At 38.6% G+C, this 25,808-nt stretch overlaps 1 protein-coding gene and 1 long non-coding RNA gene across 25 annotated transcripts in view; both read left to right on the top strand.

Annotated features, from left to right (window-relative positions):
* DLG2 (discs large MAGUK scaffold protein 2) overlaps positions 1 to 25,808 on the top strand; it is a 979,322-nt gene that overhangs the window by 545,424 nt on the left and 408,090 nt on the right. For 3 of the 24 annotated variants that reach the window (XM_064409627.1, XM_064409625.1, XM_064409613.1), the window contains exon 1: positions 13,971 to 14,386. The exons of 19 other annotated variants lie outside the window; for them this stretch is intronic. In XM_064409627.1, the coding sequence (XP_064265697.1) occupies positions 14,090 to 14,386 (297 nt within the window). In that variant the 5' untranslated portion in view covers positions 13,971 to 14,089. Of the gene's footprint in view, positions 1 to 13,970; positions 14,387 to 25,808 lie in introns of those variants that run through there. 2 more of the 24 variants (XM_064409628.1, XM_064409626.1) reach the window with 2 other exon arrangements.
* On the top strand, positions 2,455 to 6,750 carry LOC135294434 (uncharacterized). The gene is made up of 3 exons (XR_010356539.1): positions 2,455 to 2,641; positions 3,341 to 3,437; positions 6,061 to 6,750. It is a non-coding gene; the product is annotated as an uncharacterized LOC135294434 (long non-coding RNA).

Here is a 25,808-nt window from a genome sequence, read left to right as displayed (position 1 = left end):
GAGCCCACTGGTTTATGTTGAGCCTTCTAGGTCACTCAGAAGGAAGATTCTTTCTCTAGCCCCTTTTGTGATGACTGGAACTGGCTGTTAATGCCCTACTATCAAAATTCTTTCATGTATCCTGATATGCACCAATTCCAAAGTGCTCCAGACGTTTAGGTTTTTACGGTTTTCCAGATGTTTGACAGTCAAAGCAAAGAGAGCTGAACATTGTAAATAATACTTTAGGCTGCACAGGCAGCCAGTTCCTTCCCTCACTGGATGAATGCCCTAATCAGTCAGCCAAATCCTACACAGCCATTCCTTACTTCCATGCTGGACCCACACCAAGAGCAGAGCTCTGCCATGAAGTTTTTCAAGGGGTTGCATGGGGTTGAATGCCGTTCGTGAATTGGCTGCAGAGATGGAACAGGTGGTCCTGGTGAGCACCAAGTTGACCATGAACCTGCCCTTGTAGCAGAAGAGGCCAAGAGTCCCCTAGGCTGCAAGGAGCTGAGCCAGGAGGCTCAGGGAGGTGATACTTCCCCTCTGGTAAGCACTGGTTCCTTCCACCCCAACTATTCTGTGATTCTGTGCACATGAAACCATGCGCACTGTCCTTGGGTGGCTGACAGGAGAAAACAGAAAAGCATGGCAGCTCAGCTGGAGCCATTTTGTTTGATTGGTAACCAGGGAGGCTACCAGAAAATGTATTTTTGAGTGCCCTTGAATTACTTGTTAATGTCAGTAGATATTGCTGAATGGTTTTTAATCTAGAAAAGGTTCTGGATGTTCATCACACAGGGAGAGGTTTAAAAAAAAGCAGACAGTAACACATCCCATAGGTTGATTACCAGTCCTTGTAGACACAGGGAAAACAAAGATGTGTGCCCAACCATTTCCCCTTATACAGTGAAGAAGAGTCAGGTTTGTCACTTCAGTTTGGAGGTGAAGTTCAAAGTAAATGTCATGAAATTTGTTGATGCTACATGTTTTACCTAAAGAAGTATATTAGATCCCAGATGTTGTGTTGTGGCATTAACAAAAAAGTCTATAATGATGAATCAACATAATTATTACTGGGGTTTTATCTTAGTCTTTTTTTCAAAACCAAAATGTATCTTGCAGTATTTATTTGTGTTTTGATACTCAGAAAAAGGAAGAACATGAAACAACTTTCACTCTACCTTTTAGCAAGTGATTAGGGTAGGACTCAGACTCTGGAAGGTGTGTATTTGAGAATGGAGGAATCTATGTCAACTGTTTTCAGCTTTAGTTTAGAAGTGACAAGAATCATCAAGTCTTGGTTTTATTTATTTATTTATTTATTTAGTTTTAGGATTTATATTTGTAGTCTGAGAGCTCTGGTATTCATCAGCTCTCTTCCATGACACATTTAAGTTAGAGTCGCAGGCAATTCCACCCTTAATGAATTGTCATCAGCCAAAATGAATCTAGATCAGGTTCAGGGAACAAATACCTGATTGCTGGGCTATTGCTATCATTACTAACTGAGCTAAAATCAGCTAAGATGAGCTTAGGCAAGACATCTTGCACTCACTGCAACTAGACCAAGATACTCTGAGGAGTGGAAAGGCTTGTTTTTAAGTCAAGATCTGTTGATCTTATGAATCTGCTGAGTCACTTCCAGAGTAAGCTCAAGACTGTCTGTAAAGAGTCCATGGGGATCATACCTTGGGTGAGTGTCCCAATACATGAGCTGCTGTGGAAAATAACATCCTACTTCCAGTAGTTTTGTAAACATTGCTTTTATTTTGCTTTCCTTTTTTGAACAGGTAAATCAAATACAATCTGAGTCATGTTTTGTATTTTGTGTTAGCTGAAGCAGAAGACAGCCTATTTCAGTAAGAGCAAAATATTAACTTCTAATATTGATTTAGTATAACCCTCTGTTTTAATTGGGCATGTAGATTACTTTTGGATGGCAAATATATATATATTGGCAAAGCACTTCTGATGGATCTTTACAAAATTTTCTGTCCAAAGAAAAGTGAATCTCAAATGTCTTAGAAGAGAAAAATAATGAAGATAACTGAAGATCATAGAAGATATTCAATAGAAAAATTATTTGCATGGCTTTACGTAGATGATTGGTGTTTCAATTTTGCTGCCAAAATTCCAGCTGTAACATAAATGATTTTATGCCTGCAAAAGTTTTGTGAATTATTTTGCTGTGATGAGATAAAAATCTCTGAATACTTTCTAAATCTACCTGGGTTACTTTCAACTTGGAACACAAAGTTTGCAACTCACAAGAATGCACATGTGTCCTCAAATATCACAGAACACACAGGAGCAGCACTGAGGAACACATTCAGTGCAGGCAGCTTGGTATGGAGCTCCAGATGGAGCTGCAGGATGAACTCTGGGGGCAGCGCCCCAGCCAAGGCTTTGAACAGCTGAGCGTTCACATAATAAAAGACACCTGTGGCCCATCCAGGTGCCTGGACACAGCAGGAGCCAATGACTCCACATTTTCTGGCATTTAGACCATGAGGGGGTAAAAAGCCAGGGGTCACTTTGTTTGGTGTCCTTCCTTAAAGTCACTAGCTCAGGCTGTTATTTTGTTGTTTTTTGCATCAAGATTGAATTGTTCAAGGATCTGGATACTGGAGGCATTGCTAGGGAAACCTGGGAACTGGTAAGGAAACATTGTGTGGGTGTAGGGGTGTGTTGCTGCAAAAGTTTCAGCTCAGGTTGAACAAGTGTTGCTGACTGATTCACTCTCGTATGGTTGGACAGGGAAGTTTCCTCAACAGCAGGTCCTCCAGCAACTGTGTTTATGCTTTTGATTCCCTCATGCCTTAAATTTTGAGCCATGGTCATGACTGGGCAGAGCATAGCTATAGTGGAACTGGAGACCATATGCTGTAGGGCAGTCCTGGAGCTGAGCCGTGTGGCCCCAGACTGGGCTGAAATGGGCTCTGGGGGTGAGGGGAGCACATGGGGAGGTGGACAGGAACAATCAGCCTCATGGTGCCCTTAGGGACAGACACTCCTGCTTGTTTTAAATTGTTGGTTATAGGTGCATTGTCCTGCAAACAATAAAGGATATAGAAAACTTGCAATTAAACCCATAACTCCATCAAACAAATACTTTGTCTACAAACTTCAAACACCTAATCCCATGATAATCTACTAACTGCCAAAAGTCGTTGACAACAAATGAATCATTTCTTCTCTGAAAGAGAGCGGGCCATTAGTATTTAATGCATTTTAGCGGTCTCTTTTACCATGTTGGGTGTCCTAGGATAATGAATATGAGGCTGATTTATTTTGGATTTCTTTTTTTTTTTTTTTTATAATGTCTTTAGTTTTCTCACATTCTGTTTGTTGGCAGATACATAGTGTGAATTTTCCAGACTGAAATAGTTGGTCTTCACCTGCCAAGGTCTGCAGTAGTATTATTTTAAAAACAGTTGGGAGGAAACAATCAGGTAAACAAGACTGAGCTGGCTCTAGTTAGTTTTGGAAGTTTGAAACAATCGTGCCTTCCACCAAGCAATTCGCTTCATTTACATTAAAGTAATTTACTTGTGTGATTTATACTTGCTGGGTGTTTAAAGCAGAGACACCGAGGACTGACTCACCAAGGGGACACTTGTTGAGCAAAGGAAACATTTGCAGAACTTCTGCAAGCATTTGTGTTTTTAATAAGCTGGGAAACTTGTTCCAGATCACATTCATGGTATTTTTTTTCCTCCAACATCCGATCACGTTTTCATTTCTGCAGCTTGTCTTAATTGGCCCTTGCCTTTTGCTCTGACGTTTGGCTTCTCTGTAACCAACCATTTAAGAAGATGGTCAGCTGGATTTGCCCCTTAGCACCTTTTCTGGCTCAAATGACATCACATTCTCCAGTCCATTGACCCTCTTCACTTGACTCCAGTATGTTCATCTCTCTTTTTCTGCCCAAGAGACACAGTACTTTAGAGGTGTTTTTCTAATATTCAGCAAAGTGAAGAGTCACTTTCCTTGATGTCCTTGTTATACTCCTGCTAATGCAGACCACTGTATGGTTTACCTTATTTGCTGTAAGGACACACTGCTGATTTCTGTTCAACTTGTCCATCAGGCCCTCAGCTTCTTCTCTGCAAGCCTGCTTCCAGCCAGTCAACCCCCAACCAGTTCTGTTGCATGGGAGTATTCCTACCAAGATGCCAGACTTCACATTTCCTTCCTTGAAATTCATGAAGATTCTTGAAGTGTACTTCTCCAATTAGTCAGGATTCCTACGAATGACAGAGATACCGATCAGTAGATCAACAGATCCCTCCAGTTTTGAACTGTGAACTTTTTGTCTTGATTTGTTCTGTAACTATCTCAAAGACTGAAATTAAGCCCATCTTTTAATTTCCCCAGATCCTCCTCTTACCCTTCTTGAAGATGGATACAATATTTGTATTTTTCAGTTATCAAGACTCCTCCTGATACTACAGCCTTTCAACAACAAGAGAGACCTCACTACAGTGTTGGCAAGTTTTTATAAGCACTTTGGAATGCCTCCCATCCAATTCCATGGACTTCTGTGCATTCAATTTGCCTAAGGGGTCTCTAGATTCATATTCTTGAGTTGTGGTTAGCACTTCCAGCCCTGGACAACTGGTCATTGTAGGGTCTAGGGAGGCTGGGGAGCAGACCTTGCCTATAAACATGGAGAAAGCAAAGCAAAGTCACTTCACAACTAAGGCATTTCCATGTCCTTGTCATTATATCCCCACATTTCTCTTTGTCTTCCTTGTGTTGCTGGTGTACCTATGGAAAGCTTTTTTGTTACTCCTCGTGTCCAGCTCCAGTTTTGATTTCAGCAGCACTCCAGTAGCTCTCTTTCTAGTGAATAGCTTTTACTGTAAATAGCACTGTATGCTAACTTTGACTACTCTGAAGTATTTTCTGAGAAGCACTAAATAACTAATAGTTCTTATTTCTTCCTAACTTTTCATTGAACTCTTCTTCTAAAACTTTCTGTATTGCCTTTACAAATCACTACATTAGCTGAAAGTGATCTGGAGCACAGTTGTTGATAAATGCTTTTTTTTCCTGTTGTAATTTTTTGCAATCATTATATCTATTTAAGAACATATTTAGAAACAGTTATTTTGGCATAAAAGCAATTCACTAATCAGTCATTAGTCATAAGGGAGCAAAATTATGTCTGATTGAAATAATAGATGAACATGTCATCATGAACTAGTTAAAAATATACTTTCCCATTCAAGTGAAATTTTATTTTTAATAAAAACTCATGCACTGTGTTTGGTGGTACTGAGGCAAAAATTCAGGAAAAGGCCTGTCCATTCTTCCAGAGGTATCTTCCAATGGCAATGTTTATTTCTTCTGGTACCATCCAGTCCATGTTTATTTATTTATTTTCATCTCAGGATCTATATTTATATATACTTTATGGAAGAATTATAACCATAACTTCCAACAAGGCTGCCAATTTAAGTTTTGTTTTAGCTACAGTGACCAAGTTGTGTGAATTAACAATGCACTTCAGAGGAACATTTCTTTTTTACTAGAGTAATTGCTTGTAATATTTTTTCCATTTCATTCTTTGAGACAACTAATATTGTTCTGTTTATGGAATTCAAATAACATGTACATATACATGATTTATGTACCTAAAATGAAATTCTTTGTATTAATGAAGATATTGGAGCATCGTACTTTTAAGAAACAGTACAGAGAAGAAAAGCTGTGGAGTATTTCTGTAATATACTTGGGAATGATGTGATCTAATGCTAGTGAAAGCTAACTGGACACAAAGTCTAACACATATGAAAAGGGGGTAAAAATTTCTATAGCTTAGTATGGTATCAATGCCATATTCTTAACTGAATAGTAAAGAGATTGTTTTAAGGTGTAACATGTGATGTTAACCCAAATTGCAAAAAGGCTCTCTTAAATTAATCCTGACATACTCCAGGACATTGATGAAATAAATATAGTTTGCCAAGAATGGTCTTGCAATAAGCCCCCAAGTGTGTGGACTGTTTTATAAACTTGTACTATCAATATTCCAGGAATTATTAATTTTGTTTTGTTTTTTTTTCATAGTGTTCTCGTCAGTAATCTGTCACTAACAGCTTGCTACCACACAAACCTGCAAAGGTCTAATCCTCTTTAGACTGGATAAAGTTGGAAGAAAAAAGAGGAATGTTTATGGGATGGAGCTGACCTCTGAGAGACTAGTTAATAGACTGAATAAGCAGTCTAACAAACCCTAGGAACCTTTCATTTGAAATTAATGATTACTAAGAGGGATAAAGAATGATCTGAAGTAAAATTAGAGAATAAAAATAAATGGATGAAAACAAGGAGATGGAAGTTGAAACTAAGTCAGGCAAATCTTTCTCAGAGCAAAAGCTATTTGACTGAAGAGCAGCTTTGTTAGCTAAATGTTGGAATTTGTTTTAATAAATGATGCAAAGCGAAACAAAGCCTTGCAATACGCATTTTCAGTACATGACTACTCAGCTGTTCTTTGATTTGCCCTTACGTCCCCTTTAGGAATGCAGACTGTAGTTCTATGAAATCAACATTGTCTTCTACCCTATATCCTTATATGTTACAGCCTCGTCTCTAAACTGGAGAGATGTGGGTTTGACAGACGAACCACTTGCTGAATGAGGAGCTGACTGGCAGGTCACACTCAGAGTTGTGGTCAGTGGCTCAGTGTCCAAGTGGAGGGCAGCGATGAGTGGTGTCCTCAGGGGTCAGTCTTTAGCACTATCCTTCTTGGTGACAATGGCCAGAGGACTCAAGTGCACCCTCAGCAAGCTTATTGATGTCTCCAAGCTGTGTGGTGTGGTAGTCATGGTGGAGGGAAGGGCTGCCAAAAGGACACTGACAGGATTGAGAGGTGGCTCTGTAAATTCCTAAAGTTCACCAAGGCCAGGTGAAAGGTCCTGCACATGGGTTTGACATTCCCAAGTGTCAGTACAGGCTGGGAGGAGAACTGGGACTGAGAGCAGTCCTGGGGAGAAATATTTAGGGGTGATGGTGGATGACAAGTTCAACATGTCCCAGCAATGTGGACTCACAGCCCAGAAAGCCACCATGTCCTGGGCTGCATCCAAAGCATCGTGAGCAATATGGCAAGGGAGGGGATTGTCTCCCGCACTGTGCTCTGGTCAGATCCTACCAGGAATGGTGTTCCCAACACAAGAAAGCATGGATATGTTGGAACAAGAGCAGAGGACAGCTGCTGAGTTAGTCAGAGGGCTGAAGCAGCTCTGCTATGAATGCAAGCTATGAGAATTAGTGCTGTTTATACTGGAAAAGAGAAGGCTACAGGGAGACCTTACAGTAGTTTTCCAGGACCTAAAGGGATGCAAGAAGGATGGACAGGGACTTTCCACAAGGGTATGTAGTGATAGAGCAAGAGGGAATGGCCTTAAGATTAAGGAGGATGGATTTAGATTACATACAGTGAATAAACTCTTTACTCTGGGGAACTGGGCCAGGTTGCCCAGAGAACTTGTGGATGCTGTGTGGTGGGAGTGTTAAAAGCCAGGCTGGATGTGGCTTTGAGCAAACTCTAGTGGAAGGTGTCTCTGCCTATGGCAGAGGAGTTGAAACTAGATTATTTTTAAGGTCCCCTTCCATTCTAATAATTCGATAATTCTATGATTCTCTAAGTTGTCAAGACTTCAATTTCAGGTTGCTAATTTCTTCTGGCCTTATAGAAATAAGGAAGACTGGAAGAATCCAGTCATGTTTGCCATCCCAAATTAGAAAAGCAAAGCATCTCAGATTTCTACCAAAAAGGAGAAAGAGGCCAGATTTGTTTGAATTATCTAAATGTTATTTGCCACTTGACAATAAATAATAACTTTTTCTTTCAGAAGGCTAATGTGCTTTCTCTGTGGTCCTGTTATGTAGAACAGATTGTTTTCCTCATACAGCAAGTGGTTCCAGGAGAATGCAGGTGTTTTCTCAATAAGGGTTTCTTTCCTGGATTTTTATGTTAAAAATAAAACAAACATCCTCACAATTAGATCTTCTCTTCCTAAAACTAAGTAGCTATGAATAGCAGGCTGTGTTTTCACATCCATTTATACAGAGAAACTCTTTTTATTTTAGCCATTAGCTTGCTTTCCTTTATTTGTGCATTGCTGGCCTGAGAATTGTGGCTGGTTTGACCTACTGTACAACACACACTCTATAATTCTACTTTGTCCATCTTGCATTAAGCTTAAAAACTTCTTCAAAGCAGAGAGCAATGGGCCCAGCCTTTGAGGTCAGTTGGTGTAGATCAAATGTAATGTTATTGAGGCTCCAAATAATGCTAACAGTTTGATTTTACTCTTCCAAGTAATGCGTATAGGGTAAAGCTGTTTTCATTATAGAGCCATCAGGGATTCATCTTGCTTCCAAATCACCCTTTCTTGTTTCAGGGACTGCCCCTGTCATTTAAATACACAGCACATTCACCAGTATGTAATTCCTTTACAGAAACATATTAGCATATTTCTTTTTGGAAAATATTTTTAGACAATGTTTGCATCTGAAATGGAATCTCAAGAGTGGCCATGTATGGACTGTAAAGAAACCAAGACTGATTTTTGCTGTTCTTTTAATATTGAATCAGCTATGTTCCTTCAAATTGTCTTTGTTCTGAAGTTCGTGTTAGTCTATTAAGCCTTTGCTTTCCAAAGGCTGAAAAGGGAGCTTAGTCACTTGAATTCTTGTAGCATATGCTCTGAACCTTGTCTCTTTTTTTGGCTGTGATGTGTGCTTGCATCCTTCTGCCTTCCATTCTTCTGCAGTGGAAGCTTATAACTGGTCCATAACAAGACAGTGACAGAACTGTGTCAAACTCTTCAAAGATATATTAAGAACACAACACAAATAGCTTCATAGGGAGGAAACAATTTCTTATTGTCTGCTCATAAATTTAAGTTCTTTCAAAACAAATCTAATAGGAAGTAATCAGTTAGAAAGAGGATATTGTCATAGGCACTACCCCTAAAAAAGATTGTCTGAGCCAGCTAATTTGCAGTTTTGTTTTTTACATGGCTAGACAGTATTGGAATAAAAATGCTAGCTTGGTTATATTGTTCTCATCCTTTATACACTTCACCCTGTGCATGTATCTGTATGCAATGTAACTGTAATAAGGCTTCCAATTAACTCATTCTATGGATATATGCTGGGTATATTCATGGTATACTTTTCTGCTTACATTGCTGTCTGAATGGAGAGTTGGCATAGTTGAATTTCTTTTTCTAATCAAAAACCATCTAATCAAAAACCATGTAAATATGTGCATCCCCAGCCCCTTGCCATTGTGGCAACAGGAGGAGGAGAAAAGGCCTTGGCTCTGTGTAAGCCCTGTTCAGCAATAACAAAAATGTCTCTAAATTTTCAACCCTGTGTTCAGCACAAATCCAAAACACAGCCCCGTACCAGCCACTGTGAAGAAAATTACATCTGCTCCAGCTGAATCCAGCACAACACCTCTACGTGAAAATAGCAGGTCCAGTAAGGGAGGTTCCTGTATTGGCATGGAAATGCTCTTGTATTTCACGCCACTGAAATTTTATGACTCTTTGATGCACTTGGATGTGAAATTGGTAAACCTGCTGCGCTGTTCTCCACCAGCTTTGACATGATTGAGTGTGACTTAATATTCCCAGCTGAGGGTTTTTTTCTTCTCTTGATATAGTTCCCTTCCAAATGCTTGTCATTTTTCTTTTTCATTGGATCTTGATTTCTAAATGATTGTCCTTATGTTAACCCTAGGACATGCAGCTAACACTGAAAATTGATATGTTTGTGTTTGTAGCTCCTTAAGCTTTTCTAGCCTCTGATAAAAATGAAAAGAACACAGACTCTGTGCCCTTGATCACACAGACAGATACGTTGTGCAGGCAGATGTGTCTCAGTGCTGTGCTGGTATTTTTCTACAAAACTTCCAAAATTGAGACCCATCCTATTGTGTAAAGGATATGGGTACCATACTTTTTTTTGAAGTAAACAAAATATTACTCTTTAAAATCATTGATAAGTTTCCAATGACCTTTTCTTAATGGTGAATTTTTAAAACAGCTGTCTTTTATTATATTTTTCTTCTTCTACTGCTTTATTTTTGGTGTTGTACTCCTGCATGTTTCTTGCCTTGAATACCAAGAAGAAGAGAGGAGTAGACAGACCTGAAATAGAAGCTGAGTTGTTTTTATTTCACTTCTTATGTTCTGGTTTTATGAAATGAAGCATTGTTTTTTGATTTTTTTTTTCATTTTGCATATGAGTAGTTATGGCAATCAAATTATTTTTCCAAGATTTCCTGGGTACACTATGATAACAATGACACTTGCCAGATAAATTGGCTCCTGGCCTGATCTTGGACTAATCATAACCATTCCTTCTAGCCCATGTCACCACTGAGAATATTATTTCTATACAAGATTGCATCTCAGTAACCAAACAAAAAGCTTGCAAAGAAATTGCCTTTGACTTATTTCAGTAGTTTTTCTATTGTGTTAGTAATTGCTCAATTTTTTTTTCCTTCAAGAAAAGTATTTACAGAAATTTAGGATCTCTAATACATTGGTCCAGTCTATGTTGATTACTCTCCTTTTATTCTGGTTTTTTTTTTTATGGTTGCATAACATTCCATTCTTGGTTGGAGGGAAAAATCTGTTACTACATCTAAATCATCTTTGCCCATGATTCTAGCTTCCCTTTCAGAACTCTATTAATAATTTTTGTTTCCCATATGCACTTTTTCTTTCCCATATGCACATTTTTGCCTGAAGCAAATTATTCTCAGCATTTATTTTTGGTGTATGTCCAACTTTGCTGTAATCCAGTTACAGTTATTTGTGCTGGTACAATATCAGCTAAATCTATTTGCTCCATTTTGTCATGCCTACTTAATATTTGAAAAGAAAATTAGTGAGATTTTTCCACAACAGTATTGGGTCAAACACAGTTCACATCCTGTCTTGTACAACATTCAGTTTTGTGTTGTGCACTGGTTATTCCCAAATTAGGGTGACAGTTGGGCACGTGGATTTGAGGCACATGTTAATCCCAGTTCATCCAGGGGTGCGTGCTATCCTCTCTAATGCAATGGTTCAATTACAGCGGATGAAATTGCATTATCTTTTGAACCCATCTTACCATGTTGTCTGGCAATTAGTTGTACATATGCATCCTATATTCAAGTGGTTTTGTCTCACATAGGCAGTGACAACATTTTTAAAGAAGTGTTGGCACTAAAATAATTTATTTGTACGAATTCTTTTCTTCACTAATTTTTGAAGTATGAAATACCCTGAACCTACCCAGCACTTCTAGGCTATGTTCAGGGATGTCAAATTCTTTTGGAAAAAAACCCCTTTTTCACATTCTGATAAGAGGCTACTTCAAATATACTGTTTTAACATGAATGTTACAGTCAAAAGGATGCCATTATAGTCCTTCACTGTTCTGGTTGGGGTGCATTACAGTTGCTAAAAGTTCATCCACTGCTTTTAAAATACAGGGCAAGACAGGTTTGTGATAGACTTTTCAGTGCTCTGGAACAGTTGACTTTACCCAAAATTTTGTGTGTAGGTGGTCTACAGACTATGTCTGGTCATGAAATGTGTAGATTCTTTACACTCCCTAATCTCATTGTAACCATTGCTTGCCCTGATTTTTACATATATTGTACATTATTTTGAGTAGCTTTTTTGATTTTTTTTTTTTTTTTTTGGTTTTTTGGTTACTTGTGCAGTTTTGCAGATTCCTCCAAATAGCTTGGAAATACCTATTAATGCTTTTTTTTCTTTTTTTTTTTTTATATTTGAGGAAGCTGGAACAGCACGGGGATAATCTGGGGTGAACTAGGTAGCTTGCTGAGTGACCAAAAGGCTGATGGTTTTAAGGTGATGGACACTGCTAATATAGGTCTACAATGATGGAAACAAAAACTGAATTTGGCTTTATTAGTGTTTTGTTTTCTATATATATATATGATATTTAAATAAGTACATTACAGTTTTATAAATATTATTTACAGCTTCACATTATGCCAATACATATATTTCTTTAATCAAGATAGTCCTGCTGGAAGTGGTGCAGTAATGGCTTGAATTACTTTCTGGTAGACAAGTTTTTAGGTGTTCAGGGTTGAATTTCCCTTGAGCACTAGAGGAAAGCAGCTTTCTGGACAGCTCACACACCTTTACTTCTTATGCTTGAGTAAAACTGCAGAAGATGGATTCAGGCTTATGTAACTTTACATTTACTTTACATGTAGCAATGTTTTTCTTGTAGACTCCCTTAGCTCAGGTTTTTAAGTGCTGGCTTCCACATCTATGCTTGCAATTCAGAAGTGCATTAATATTTCTTTTTCAAACATGAAGTGACCTGAATTCTATGCCAAGCTCTGTGAGCTCTTGCAGTTGAGCTTTTGTTATGTGAGACTGTATGGTGCATGATTTTGGCTGTTCAGTGGAGTTCAAAATAAACCTTGCATTATCACATCAGTTTAGTAAAACTGGGACAAGCACCTTGAATGGAAATACAGCTAAAACCGATGTGAGTTTCATATGCAGCAATTTGAACTGTGATGTTGTCAAAATATTTTCTCCACTGTTAAAGCACTGCCATAATTCTTTTTTTTAATTCAAGAATTACTGCCAGGGTTTATTGTTATGCATTTTAGCAATGTCTAAATTTTGAGGAATTTTAGGTTAGCTCTGTAGGAGGAATTAAATAACTGAATCTTTTTTTTTTTTTTTTGCATCAGTGCATTTGTAAAAAATTATATATCTCACTTGAAATCAAATAGAGTTGTCTTTGTCTTTGAAGTTTTCAAAAGTAGATTTTTTTAGACTTTGTAATAGTAAAACTATATATATTACTAATTCTTTTTAATTTCTGTTTGTTTCTGTGTGAACACCACAGAAATCCTAGTTGACCACCAAGAGGCCCAAAAGTATTGTTACACATTCCTGTATTTATTTTTAGAAATCAATTTGTTATTTCCTATGGTTAAATGTACCTGAAATATGCTTAAGTTAAAAGAAAATCTAAAAAAAGTACACACATATACGAGTCCATGACCCATTGAGTGTCTTACAGGCCTAAGGATGGAGGTACCTGAGACTGGAAAACACCCCTAAAAATCTCAAGATGCTTGGAATAATCAGACCAGATTTCTTCACTTTACACTTCTGTCATTCTCTAAGAAGAAATAAAAGAAAATACTCTCACAGAAAATATTCAGGATAATTTAAGGAAAAGAGATTGTATTAGGAAGAAAAATCCAAGAGGGGATTTACAGAAAACTCTGCACAAAAGGTTATTGGCAAGCACCAAAGAATTTAAGGGGTGAAAAACAGAAGAGAAAATGATACATCAATCAGAAACTTGAGGTCCTTACACACACACACACACACACACACACACGCATGCACGCACAAAATATTCACATTACGTATATAAGATGCTGGAGAGTTGTTCATTTGTGGCATAGGTCTTTTTGGCTTTATTTTTAAATTCAGCCTCTTGCTCTCTGCGCTGTGTTTGGTGCACATTAGCACATAGCGTCGTTCATGCTGTGGTTTAGCATTTAGGGCAGATAACATTCTTTCCGGACTTGTCATTTGCATCTTCTGATGCAATTTTGTTGACAAGGTCTTTTCAGGCATGCAGGGAAAACAACACTCCCGCGTCTGTTTGGATCATTGGTAAAGCAGTATCTTTTTCAGTACTTTGTCTAGATGCTATTTCCACAAGAAAGCACTTTGCCTGTAAAGCTTGTACATATAAATGTGCTTCAGCAGGGTGCCTGTGACTCGCGTCAGGGTCAGCTAGAAAATGACTAAATCTTCCTGAAAATTGCAAGAGTGGCTTTTGTTGGTTGTTGGATCCCCCCCGCCCCATCCCTTCCCGTGGTTTGTCATCCAGAAAGGGATGCAGGCGCGCGTCCCGGCCACGCGGAGCATTGATTGCTTCTGCCTGCAGCGGGGATGCTGTCAAGTGGCTGCGCGAGTGGAGTCCGGCCGTGACTCGGGGCCGCCGGGCAGCGCCCGGGCCCCGCCATGCCCCGCCGCTAGCCCGCGCTGCGCCGCGGGCAGGGCGAGCCATGCACGGCCGCCTGCCCCGGCAGCACAGCTGCGGCAGGGCCGCCGAGGGCTCGGACGGGGGCAGGAATGTGCCCCCCGCCGCCAGGGATGCCCACTGCGCCTGCCGCTGGCACCAGCCCCCGGCGGGCCTCCCGCACGGCGCTCCGGCGCTGCCCTCCTGGGGCCGGGGCAGGCTGGTGCCGCTGTGGGACGCGGTGCGGAAGAGCCCCCCCAAATGCCCGGCCAAGCCCCAGGGCGGCCCGGGGCAGTGGTGGTCCGAGTGCGGCTGTGCCCACGGCTGGGCCCCCCCGGTGCAGGTGAGCCGATTCTTCACTCTGCAGGCGACTTAGAGGATGCTCCGGGGAGAGAAAGTGAGGTTTGCTGGTGTCGACAACTTTTTGTGGCGTGTCCCGATGTGTGTTTAGTGGTTTATTCTGGAAATATTATATGCCAGCTGTGTGGAGTGGTCATTTCTGTGTTTGGGTATTGCTTCTCTGATACCTGTGAAAATTGTGGGCTGTTCTTGGAAAGGTTTTCTTGTTAAAATATCTTGGTTTGTGCCTCCAGGTTCTGCAGACTTGATATTCCACTGTGGTGTATAGAACTGATGTGTTTAGCTCCCATGTGTAATGGATATTGGGAGCTTCTGTAAACAGTTTGTTTTCAAATATCGCATGGAGTTAAAATAATATTTTAAGAGGCAACATGAGGGAGGGGGGTGTTAGATTTACTGTTAAGAGAAAGGGTGACCTCTTTCTCTCTTTGGAACTTCAAATGCAGTGGAAATATTTAATAAATATGAAATAGCTCTTTAGTTTTCACAAAGCTATTGATTTTTATTTAAATGCAGGGCAGTGTATTTGCAGATATAAACCAAGCAGGGTCTATGATGTGTATAATTACCTGTAAGAACTAAACTGAAACCCAGCACTGTGAAATAGGAATCTCAGTGGCACTCATTGGATGGTTAATACTAAAGAGCATTAAAACTACCTCCACTGATTCATTTCATGTCTCACTTAGAAAACTTTCAGCTTATTCAAAAAATGGCAACATAGAATGCTTTTGTCAGTATTTCACAGAAGAAAAGGGCAGAATATATTGCTGAAATAAATTTTTGAAATATATCTCTACTTACTGATAAAGTGTACACTACAGTTTAACTAGCCTCAGCCCACACTGAACATGGGCACCCTCTCTAGAGATTACATCAATTCTTTCATGGAAATGGTTTTCATATATTTTCACTCTACAGAACAGCAATAAGGCAAAGGATTGTCAGATAGTGTAGCTGTATTTTATTTTGTCTTATGGTCTGAAAAAGTGATGTTCTGTTGACTGAAAATGATTGTTTTATAAAAAAGCTTCTTTTATTCTCTCAAATTGAGTATCAAGTGGAAAAACTAAGCTTTCTGTTATATTTTTGAGTGACCAAAATGTTGCATGTGACTAGAAAATATTTTATATATTTTCTTTCATATACAAAGCATATACAGCTGTTTCTGTTGGAATAAAGCCAAAGTTAAAATAATATAAAAGCATCAAATTCAACTTTTTTCAAATTTGAATTATAAAAAGTTCTAAATATTTTCCTAGGCTCTTTTTGATTTGGAAAAAGCTTGAAGGAAAAAATACCTTCAATGTAAAAGCACCCTGACTTTCAAAGGTACAGAATTTATAACGAGAAAATTAAAAAAAAAAAAAAAAAAACCAAAACAAAAAGGTCCTTCTAAGATGTACTGTAAAGTTATTTCAGTGTTTTTAATACCTTTATGATCTCATCCTCACGTGTTTAGATAATGTGGAATTATTCATGTTTATGTATTTCTTATGTTGAATACAGAACTTTGTTCTGTAAACTTGCTTTACTGTATGTTCTGAAGGCCAGCTACCTTACTCTGTTTAGGAAGGTGTCTTTCTTGGGTTCTGTCTAGAATGCATTTATCACTGTGTCTGGGGGTGGACTGATGTACTTGGGCAAATACTTGTGGTTTCAGTGTCACAGAGTTGAGAGATAGTTTGTTTCAAATAAAAGTCTCCTTTTCTCTGTGCATAGTAAGCATTGTGTAAGGTATTGGCAGGAAGGGAGGAGTGTGTGTACATTTGTTTGTGTGTGTGCACGTGTATTGTTGTATGTGCAACAATAGAAAATCATCAATGATATTGCATGGAAACAATATGAGAACATTATAGGACTGCCATTCTACTTCTCCCTAGTTTGGGGATACAAGTGGAAGTCAGTCATGTTTGTTGAGAGCTCTGTTGATGGAGATATCTTTCTTTCTTGCTAAAATAAAGCAATGTAGTTGAACAGTTAATTTGCTGCCCTAAGGAAGAGGAAAAAAAGGAGAATTTATTTTAAATTTCTGTCTAATGTGTAAATGTGAGAATAAATAAGACTTTGGTAGCTTTCAAGTTGGATTGCTTTATTACATGGAGTTCTGATCAAGTTTTTCTTCTGCTTGACTTCTTTTAGGAGAGACTACTTTCTTCATAAGTAGGAAAGACAGAACACCTTGTGAAACTGCTTCTTGATAGTACTGTTGTACCAAATGGGGTTCACAGGTCCTTCTTTCCTAGAGTTTGTGCTTGACAGCTGTTGCTAATGTGCACTTTGGCATCCTGATCCTGACAGAAGTGTTGATTTTATTGAGAAGTACACGATTCCATTTTCTTTGCCAGTTTCTTCGTTAGTATGTTGGAGCAAAGAGTGTCACTCTGGTAGTATTGATATTACAACTGTCTTAAAAATTTTGCTTTGCTGGCTTACATGTTTTATTTGCTTGTAATGTCGTGTTGACTTGTGGTTACAAGAATTCTCTCTGTGTATCCAAAGAGAAATTAACTTAGAACTAAGGAAAAAAAAAAAAAAAAAAACACAAAACCAAAAAAAAAACCACATACCAAACCCCCCAAATTTTGAAAGTGAGTTGAAATCATGTTTAGATGGAAATTTGATTCCAAGACCTAATTTGACTTTTAACTTCCATTCCTTTTTGACAAACACATTCACAGTTTTGCTTCTTTATTTGAAAGAAAAAGGAATGAGGGAAAGTGAAAAGTAAATTAATAGGCAAGTTTTAGATGTCCCTGTTGCTTGGAAATATTTTTGTCTTCTTTGTGCAGAAGGAACAGAGGGATAGGAGTCTCTATTGCCCTGATTGTAGATTGAAGAGAAATTTGCAGTTTGTGTTGCTTGTTCTTGTTTTAGGAAGTCCGAAGTGTGAATTTTACTTTGTGTGGTGCGTAAGGAGGAGGTCCTCCTCTAAACACGTTCCTAATATGAGTCTTTGGATTCCATGAGCTCAAGATTATTCTTTTGATGGGGAGGGAAGGTTAGAAGTAGATTCCCATCTTTGGCTGTTTCCCAGTTCAGAAGACATTATTGGAGTTCACTGAAATTTAGCTAATTATTTGCTATAAAATTTTCAGCCCTTCTATTATGATATGTTCACCGAGAACATATCTCATAGCAGACAGCATCCTGAATGTGTCATCTGCAAAAGTGCTTTGTTTCGAAAACTTCCATAAAAGTGTAAATGTTGACCTGTTTTTTTATTGACAGTTTACTGTCAATATCAGGTTTGATGACTTTTTTGGTTGGTTGGGGATTTTTCTACAATCAATATCAGAAAAGGTTTTTTGTAGTCAGTTTCTTTTAGAAGAAACTATTTCTACTTTTAGAAATAAGCTCTTTAGAAAGAAATAGTTATGTTTTGTTACCTGGTAGAGGATTGTGAGCTAAGCCTAGGCTATAGATGTGGCATGACTTTAAAAGGGCAGCGAGCAGCCAAATTCTGAAGGATCCACTGAGACCAGTCTTTTGGGTTTGAAGGTCTTTGGGGCTAGTGCTGAAATTCCAGTATTTCATTTGAGAGCTCTTTGCATGGTGGCATGAAGTGAGAGCTTGCTTTAAGGCATTCGGCCTCAGTACTAATGCAAAAGGTCTTCTCTAAGAGACTGGCTCTTAGAGCTGTATGAAGAAATTATTTTTCATGGGTTGTGTTTTAGAAAGCTTAGATCACTCCTTTCAGTTCACAGATTCCCGCACACAACTGGCCATTCTTCTGGCAAGCCCCTCCCGGCTATAAAGTTACATCAAGCTGTTTCACTTAGCCAAGGGAGAGCTTTTCCCTCTAATCTAGTGTCTTCAAGTGCCAGTAAAATAGCAGTTAAACAGCAAATAAAGAGCAATAATTGGCTTTTACACTCTTTTTTTTTTCTTTTTAATCTTTAAGGCAGTTGAGAGCTAGATGGTATAACTTGAGCTCAAGTTTTGATAGGAATAGCAGGGCAATTTTTCATGAGGAAAAAAGCTCAGGGTGGTATGCTCTTATCAGTGGATTTAGATGACAGCTCTTCATTCAGCATCTTGCCTTGGCTCGATCCTCATGCTGCATTCATAGAAGTGAGGTCATTGAAACATTGTCAGCAATCTGTGCAGCTGCTGTGTAAGAGACGTACAAATGCAGAAATAAAAAAGCTGTTATCATATTCTTTTGAAGATGAGTGATATTGTTCTAACAATTCCTGTATCCAGTCCATCTCACTGACAGAGGGCTTTGAGAAGTCTGCACCATTCTAGGTGGCATTCAGATCTGATTCTCTCCCAGGACAGCTGCTTTTAAAAAATCTTTGGTTTTTGCATTCATGTTGAACCTATTTCTTCTACCAAAACCAGGAAATCTTTGTTACTACTGAATTCATAGCAGTTATGTTTGGCATAAAAAGGAGATCAAAGCTCAGCCTGTTGAGGCCAGCAATTTCCTATGTGATGTAGGAAACACTCCTGGTCAGAAGTAACATGAAATGAGGCACAAGAGCCTTCCCAGGGAAGTGGCATTTAAAAGACTCGTAGATGTGTTGGGTAGGGACATGGTCTAGTGGTGGGCTTGGCGGTGCTAGGTTAATGGTTAGACTCAGTGATCTTAGAAGTCTGTTCCAACCTCAGCGATTCTATGATTCTGTAATTGTTTGGAAATGTGTTTCCTTAGCTTAATGGTTGTTCATGTGACTCCAATTTGAATGGCATGCAATGAAGAGGTCAGAAACTCCAGAAACTAAATATGCTGAGGCCACAGTAGGACTTTCCCTTTAAACATGAAAGTTCCTTTTTTGGTGGTTTTGTTTTGTTTTAGGTTTTAAGGGTATTTTGGTGTTTTGTTTTGTTCTGGTGTTGTTTCTGTTTGTTTTGTTTTTTTTTTTTTTTGTTTAATTTTTTTTAAGGAAAGGAAAAAGAAAACATCAGTGTTATTTAGGAGGCTTTGTGGTCTTCAGATTCAGGAACTTGGGGGTGTGGGTGTCAGTCATTCCAGAATTTCCACCATCTCACAGGAGATAATTCAGCAATCCCTGCCTTGATTGATAATGTAGTATTGCTTTACAAAGGCCACTGCAAAGACAAACTTCTCAAAGTAAAAAAAAAGTGGTTATTTTTTCATTTGTTAAATAATATTCTGTCTCCTTCTATTAAAGTATCAGGTCTTTATCAGTGTTAATATTTTTGATAATACATAATATTAAGTCTTAGCAAAGAAATTCAATAAATAGGCATGGTTACATATATCATGACAGTATTTGTGTGCAAGATGTTCCATATATTTTCCTTTAAATACACTATGTACTGTACTTACCAATGAGACTAATGATTTACAGTTTAATAATACATTATTTGGCTCCTGCTAATTGTTCAGTCATAAATATCTTAATTCCTAATTTGCATTTGTTGCACCATGTTTAGAATTGCATTTATTTAAACCTGTATTTCAAAGTTTCTCCTCCGAGATGCCCAGAAAAGCCAAGAACATTTTCTCCCCTCGACATGTAATTTGGCTGCTGGGATTTTCAGAGGAGGGATGAAAGGGGACATAGAAAGGGAATTGTAGGGTTTGGACAGGGTTTATAGCATTGGTAATTGCCAAAACTGCACAAGTGTTCTGATAGTTCTCCTGCTATTGATAATTTTGTCTAATACTTGCCATGTTTATTCATCCATGCATAAACTGTTCATCATATTTGAGAACGGGCACATTTCTCTAGAAGCCCAAACTGGTACACCCCAAAGAAATTCAAAACCTTTTATTTTTCCTGCACTTTTTCTATATTCTGCCATGCCACATAATTCACTCCTAGGACGATCCAGGCATTTTCACCTAAGTAGATCCTTGCTACCACAGGAACTTAGAACACAGGAAAGTCTTTAATCTTTCCCATAGTACTCTGATGGCAAAGGCCACATAATAGGATTTTAGTCTTCCTGTCTCTTAGACTGCTTCATGAGGTTGCTGGAGCACTTTGGTGGTCAACAGCATTGATAAACTGGATGCTCTCTGCACTAAAAGGAAAAAACACCCTGAAATGGTTGTCTTATGGTTTGCATGAAATTATTAGGATAAAGGCTTGATAACCATGGCTGGGCTTTGTGTCTAATGTTCCACTACATTTAAATTGGGCATTCGAAGATGCAAACTCTTTACAGCAACTCAGCAAGGTGGCTTTGATCTGATCCAAACAAAGGAAGTGAAGGGTGATGCATGACAATTTGTAGCTGGACACTGAGCAATGGCTCAGATTGAGATAGAATTGATCTCAGCTATTTTGGCGTGCCTTGAAGACACAACCTGAAAATTGATTTCCCTATTGGAAATGTCTCTCTCTGCTGTGCTGGCGTACAAAGATATCAGACTTCTCCACCAAAAAATACAACCAAAAACAAACAAAACCCCTAAAATCTAAAGGGAGTGTCTGGTTATAGTAGTGACAAGATTTTAAAGAGTTTGCCAGTTTATCTCTGTTTCCCCATGTGTGCATTTGACTTTTGGATGAAGGATAATGAAAATAAAGCCAAGCAAATGTCAAGAAAGGAATATGGACTCAATTACTTTGCTTTTAAGAACATGTTTGGTTTAAAATAAACCATAGATTATTACAGTAGAGCTTATAAATTTAATAAGATATACTCATTTATCTTTTTGTATAAGTATTTTTAATAAATTACTATAGTTAATCAGAATAGTTTTCTCAATAGTCATCTAATTTCAAAATCTTCCATCGTTTTGTGAGTTGAAAATACAGGGATCAAAAAAGGAATTCTTTATGCATTGAAAACCAAGGTCCTGTAATATCTAAACCAAACATTAGAAAAACAAACAAAATAATCCTTTTTGTAAATTCAAAATCTGGTATAAGCTTTCTTTTAAGTTACAGGAGCCAGCTATGAATACAGTACAAAATCCAATTTAGCAAAAAACCAGCTGGTTTTGATTTGGATATTATTGTACTTTTAATACAGATTTTTGCCTTTCTGATTAAGTATTTGTACAAGTAGAAGCAGGTTACTTCAGCAGCTGAAATTGTTCATATAATTGGTCAAACAGAACATCAGACAAATGATTTTCATTATGCACTTCAAATGAGAGCAGAATGGTGTCATGTCTCAGGATTCCTGTAGCTGCCCTCCCAGAGCAGCTACTTGCAGCCAGGTATGAAATCAGTTAAACTGAGGCTTTTAACACTCCTTGTTCTCTCTTCAGACTCCTTGTTTACATTGGTTTTGGTTTTAAATTCCAATAAATACTTGTTCTATACTGAGCTGCTATTTCTTGCATTCATGATCATGGGAACAGGAATTATTATTTATACATGTGCTGGTTTGTCCAGGTTTTGTGTTGTGACCATCACTCACCTGAGAGCTGATCACATTCATTGAAAATATAAGGTCTAAGCTCTGTTTTTACTTTTTTTCATTCTGCAGAGCCTACTTTGGGGAAAAAAATAAAATAGGTGTTTGAGAGACCTATTTCATGGCCCAGTTGATGTCCACTAGCACAGCTTCTAGTGCCTGCACAAAGTTGAGAGCAGAAGCATGTGATAAGGGTCATGTCCCAGCACAGCTGCCTCTTCTAAAGGTAGTCACACTGATGTGCAATTTGGTGGATGCAGTTTGGTTTTGACAACACAGCAGTGCTCAGGGACCTCCCCATGCTGAGCACAGAAACATATCAAGCTTGTTTCTGCCTCCAAGAATTCAGAAGTAATAATGTTTCACTTAAGAAATGGAGAATTTGGGAGATGACTTTTTCCCTTTCTCTTTATGTTTTCACTTTCTGCTCAGTGGACACATCTGGGTTCTATCAAAATCTGTGTCTTGCAGTCATGAGTATAGAAGTCACTTGTCATACTCTGTGAGACTGCAATTGGGCACACAGGATCAAATGGCCAAATGACATTTTGAAAGAAAAAGAACCACAATTTTTTATCTAGATGTTTGGTAAGAAGTTAGTCGAAAAAGCAGAACCGTAGTCTTATCTTCAGTTTGGGGCTGATGCTGCCTCATTTACTGCTGTGTTTTTGAATGGTCTCTATACCACTAGCTCAGGCAAAAATTCAGAGGCAGGTGCTGCACAGGAAAGGCTTAAGAATCACACCCACATGACTGACAGCATTGTCCAAATGCTCCTTGAATTCTGTCAGGACTGGTGCTGTGAGCACTTCCCTGGTGAGCCTGTTCCAGTGCCCAAGCACCCTCGGCGTGATGAACCTTTTCGTAATGTCCAACCTGAACCTCCCACAGCACAGCTTTGTGCAGTTCCCTCAGCTCCTGTCACCAGAGAGAAGAGATCAGTGTCTGCCCCATCTCTTTCCCTCATAAGCGTGTATAGACCACAATGAGGTCTCCCCTCAGGTTCTCTGCTCCTGGCTGAGCAGACCAAGTGTCCTCAGCTGCTCCTCATGTGGCTTCCCCTCAAGGACCTTCACCATCCTCGTGGCCTTCCTTTGCACACTCTAACAGCTTCTTTGGATGCAGCCCAGGGTACAGTTGTCTTTCTGGCCTGCAAGCACGCATTACCAGTCACATTTAACCTTTCATCCACCAGTTCCCCCAAATCCTGGTCTGCAGGGCTGCTTTTAATACATTTCATTCCCTGGACTGTGTTGATGTCATTGGTTGCCCTGGCCCAGGTATGGGACCTCAAAACTTGGCCTTGTTGAACCTCATGAGTTCCTATGGTCCCACTGGGCATTTTAGAAAACCCTGGCCTATAGAATGTACAACTTTGAAAAAAGATACAGTTTACTATAATTATTATTCTAATTTTTAATAGTTATTTTTTAAATCTTTAATGATATCAAAGAAGAAATAGAAATACAAAGTGGAGCAATATCAGTTTGTTGTGTGTTGATTTGACTGCACCATAGTTTTTCTGTAATGTACCAGGTGTAGATCTACTACACATATTAAGCAAAGTCATGATACACTGCAGTTGCCTCTGGGGCAGTTACTAGCTTGCTCATCCTCTTCAAGTATAAAAGTAGAAGCAATCTGATCACTTCTGCAGGCATAAATCTGCAAAAATATTGTCTTTTTTTTCCTTTAAGTTGTCATGGCAGTATTCTCAGTGGATCTCTTTTAGCTGAGATGCATTTAAGTCTATGTAGTCAGCACAAAACTGGAATTCACACATTACTTTTTACATAATTTGTGCTGGAAATTGAGGTTATCACTCCTAGTTATTTTGGTTTTAAGCACTGGTTTCTGTCTATCAGCTAAGCTAATTTGTGTACCACGAAATAAAATGTCATGTTAATCATATGGAGAATATAGAAAGAAATTAATCAGCTCTTAGTAGTAGTTGAAGATGCAGAATTGCAGAAATATTTTGCTGAATGGACAAAACCTAAAAAGCTCCTCAGATTCATAATTCTTTGGTCCTTGTATCCTCTGATGGTAGCCCTTGTCATTTCTAACCGAAAGGTTTCCTTCTGCTCATTTTATATAATGCCCTTTCAAAATGCATGTTGGTACTGCATTTAGTATCTGAAATTTACTATCTGTTTTCCTTCTCACCTTTGCTCCTTTCTGTCTTCTTTTCGAAGAGTCCCATTACTCCTACATTTCTTTTCTCATAAGTCATCTGTATTTTCACATTTTTGAATGGTTGCCAAAGCAGTAGTGGAATTACTGGGTTTACCTGTATGCTCTTTGTCTGATTTCCAGATGGAAATCTTATTTCTTGTGGTTCACTTGCCAGGATTTGTCCTCAGGTGATAATAACTTTAATGTACTTTCTGCCAGTTTCTATTTCATCATGTTACCTCTTGCACTTGAGGGTTCAGCAAATCTGACAAACCAGCAAAATGCAAAAGGTAACAGAATTGCCACAGCAAAAACATTTGCTAGCACAGGGATGAGGGGTAAAGGAGCTAGGTTTTGGTGTTATTAATAATAAAAGCAATAATAAAACTACAGAGATGCAGGAAATTCTTTTTGCAGACTGAAGTATTAGTTGGTATTCAGCAACCAACCAGGGGCAGGCGAGGTGATGAAATCAAAATTGGTCCTGTTTGTTTTCTCCAGATGTCATTACTACCTGATGTCTTGACATTTCTGTAAGCGCCTCAGAAGGAACAGCTCCATGTGATTCTTTTGTTTTCTGATAGATTTGTGAGTTAGGTCAAGGTTCATTTCATTTCACACTGGGAAGGCTGAGGTAGGAAGGTTAACAAATGTTTTTTTGGATTGTACTTAGAACAGAGGAAGAGCTTAATTTTCAACCCCTTTGTCATAGCTTAGTCCTAAGGCAACAGCTAGACTGAACCTACCTGCACAATTTGTTGAACAGCTCTAAGTTTTAACTCAGCTATGTGGAAGGGTGTCTGAAATCTGTTCTTGTTGGAACTTTAAGCGTCCTTGCTGGTTGTGGCCACCCTTGAGGTGCAGCATCAAGCTCAGTGACCTTTATGGGGAGTCTCAGTGACTTCCTGGGTCCATGAGTGTTGCTAAGATTTCCATTGTTTTGAGGTTAGTGGCTCTTCATATTACTGTAGAAAGATGCAGTGGGTTCTTTGTTCAAGTGGGGCAGTTTGCATCAGCCTGCTCTGTGTGTTGGAATTTTCAGCTAAAGGCAGGGCTGTGCTCTTAGAGTGAGGCACATACTGACTTGGAGATACAAAGCAGTTACTTAACCAGCACTACTTCAACCTTTTCCATCAATAGATTATGTTCCTTTCAGCAGTTTGAGATGACCTTATTGCTGGGATGTTGTACTGGGCTGGTCAACACAGTTTAAGCAGTTCTTGTACTACTGAATTGGTAAACTCAGAATAAGAGGAAAAAATGCTGAAAATATAAGAGCAAAGCAATGGCATAAAAAGTCATTAAGTGTAGCTGGAACTTTTTTTAAAGATATTTTTCCTCAAATACAGAAGGTCATTAAGAAGCCACTGATGTGGAACACAGTTCAGCAGAGTTCTTAACACTGTCTGCAGATAACTCTGATACAGTCTGGGTTGGTGAGACTTGGTGATACTTTGAATGCTGAAGTTAACCCAAAAGTTAAGTACCCTTCTCAACTGCAAAGCAGCAATCTAGCCTGCAATTATTCCTTTTTAAAAATTCTATTTTTAAATAGAATTTAAAATGCTATTGTTTTTTTTCCATTTCTACATAAAATTAAATAAAAAGAAGTCCTTTTAAAGTCCACCTGATATGTAAATTGGCAGGATTATAAAAAAAAAAGTTTTCAAGATTTAATACAAACACCAGAAAATTCTACTTCTTCATTTGTTTGTAATTTTAAATTCATCTTGAAATGACAGTGGGGTTTCAACAAGAGGGGCAGACTAGGGGAAAGTAACATTTTTGTAGAGATCTTGTACTCAGATTCCATCCAACAAAAAAGTTTTAAAGGCACAAAACCAAAAAATTTAATTGCTGCAATGACTGGTCTTTGACTATTG

This window comes from Passer domesticus, chromosome 2, assembly GCF_036417665.1.
Source record: "Passer domesticus isolate bPasDom1 chromosome 2, bPasDom1.hap1, whole genome shotgun sequence".
Classification (NCBI taxonomy): domain Eukaryota; kingdom Metazoa; phylum Chordata; class Aves; order Passeriformes; family Passeridae; genus Passer; species Passer domesticus.
Note: the sequence above shows the minus strand (reverse complement) of the source record. Positions and strands in the feature narration are given on the sequence as shown.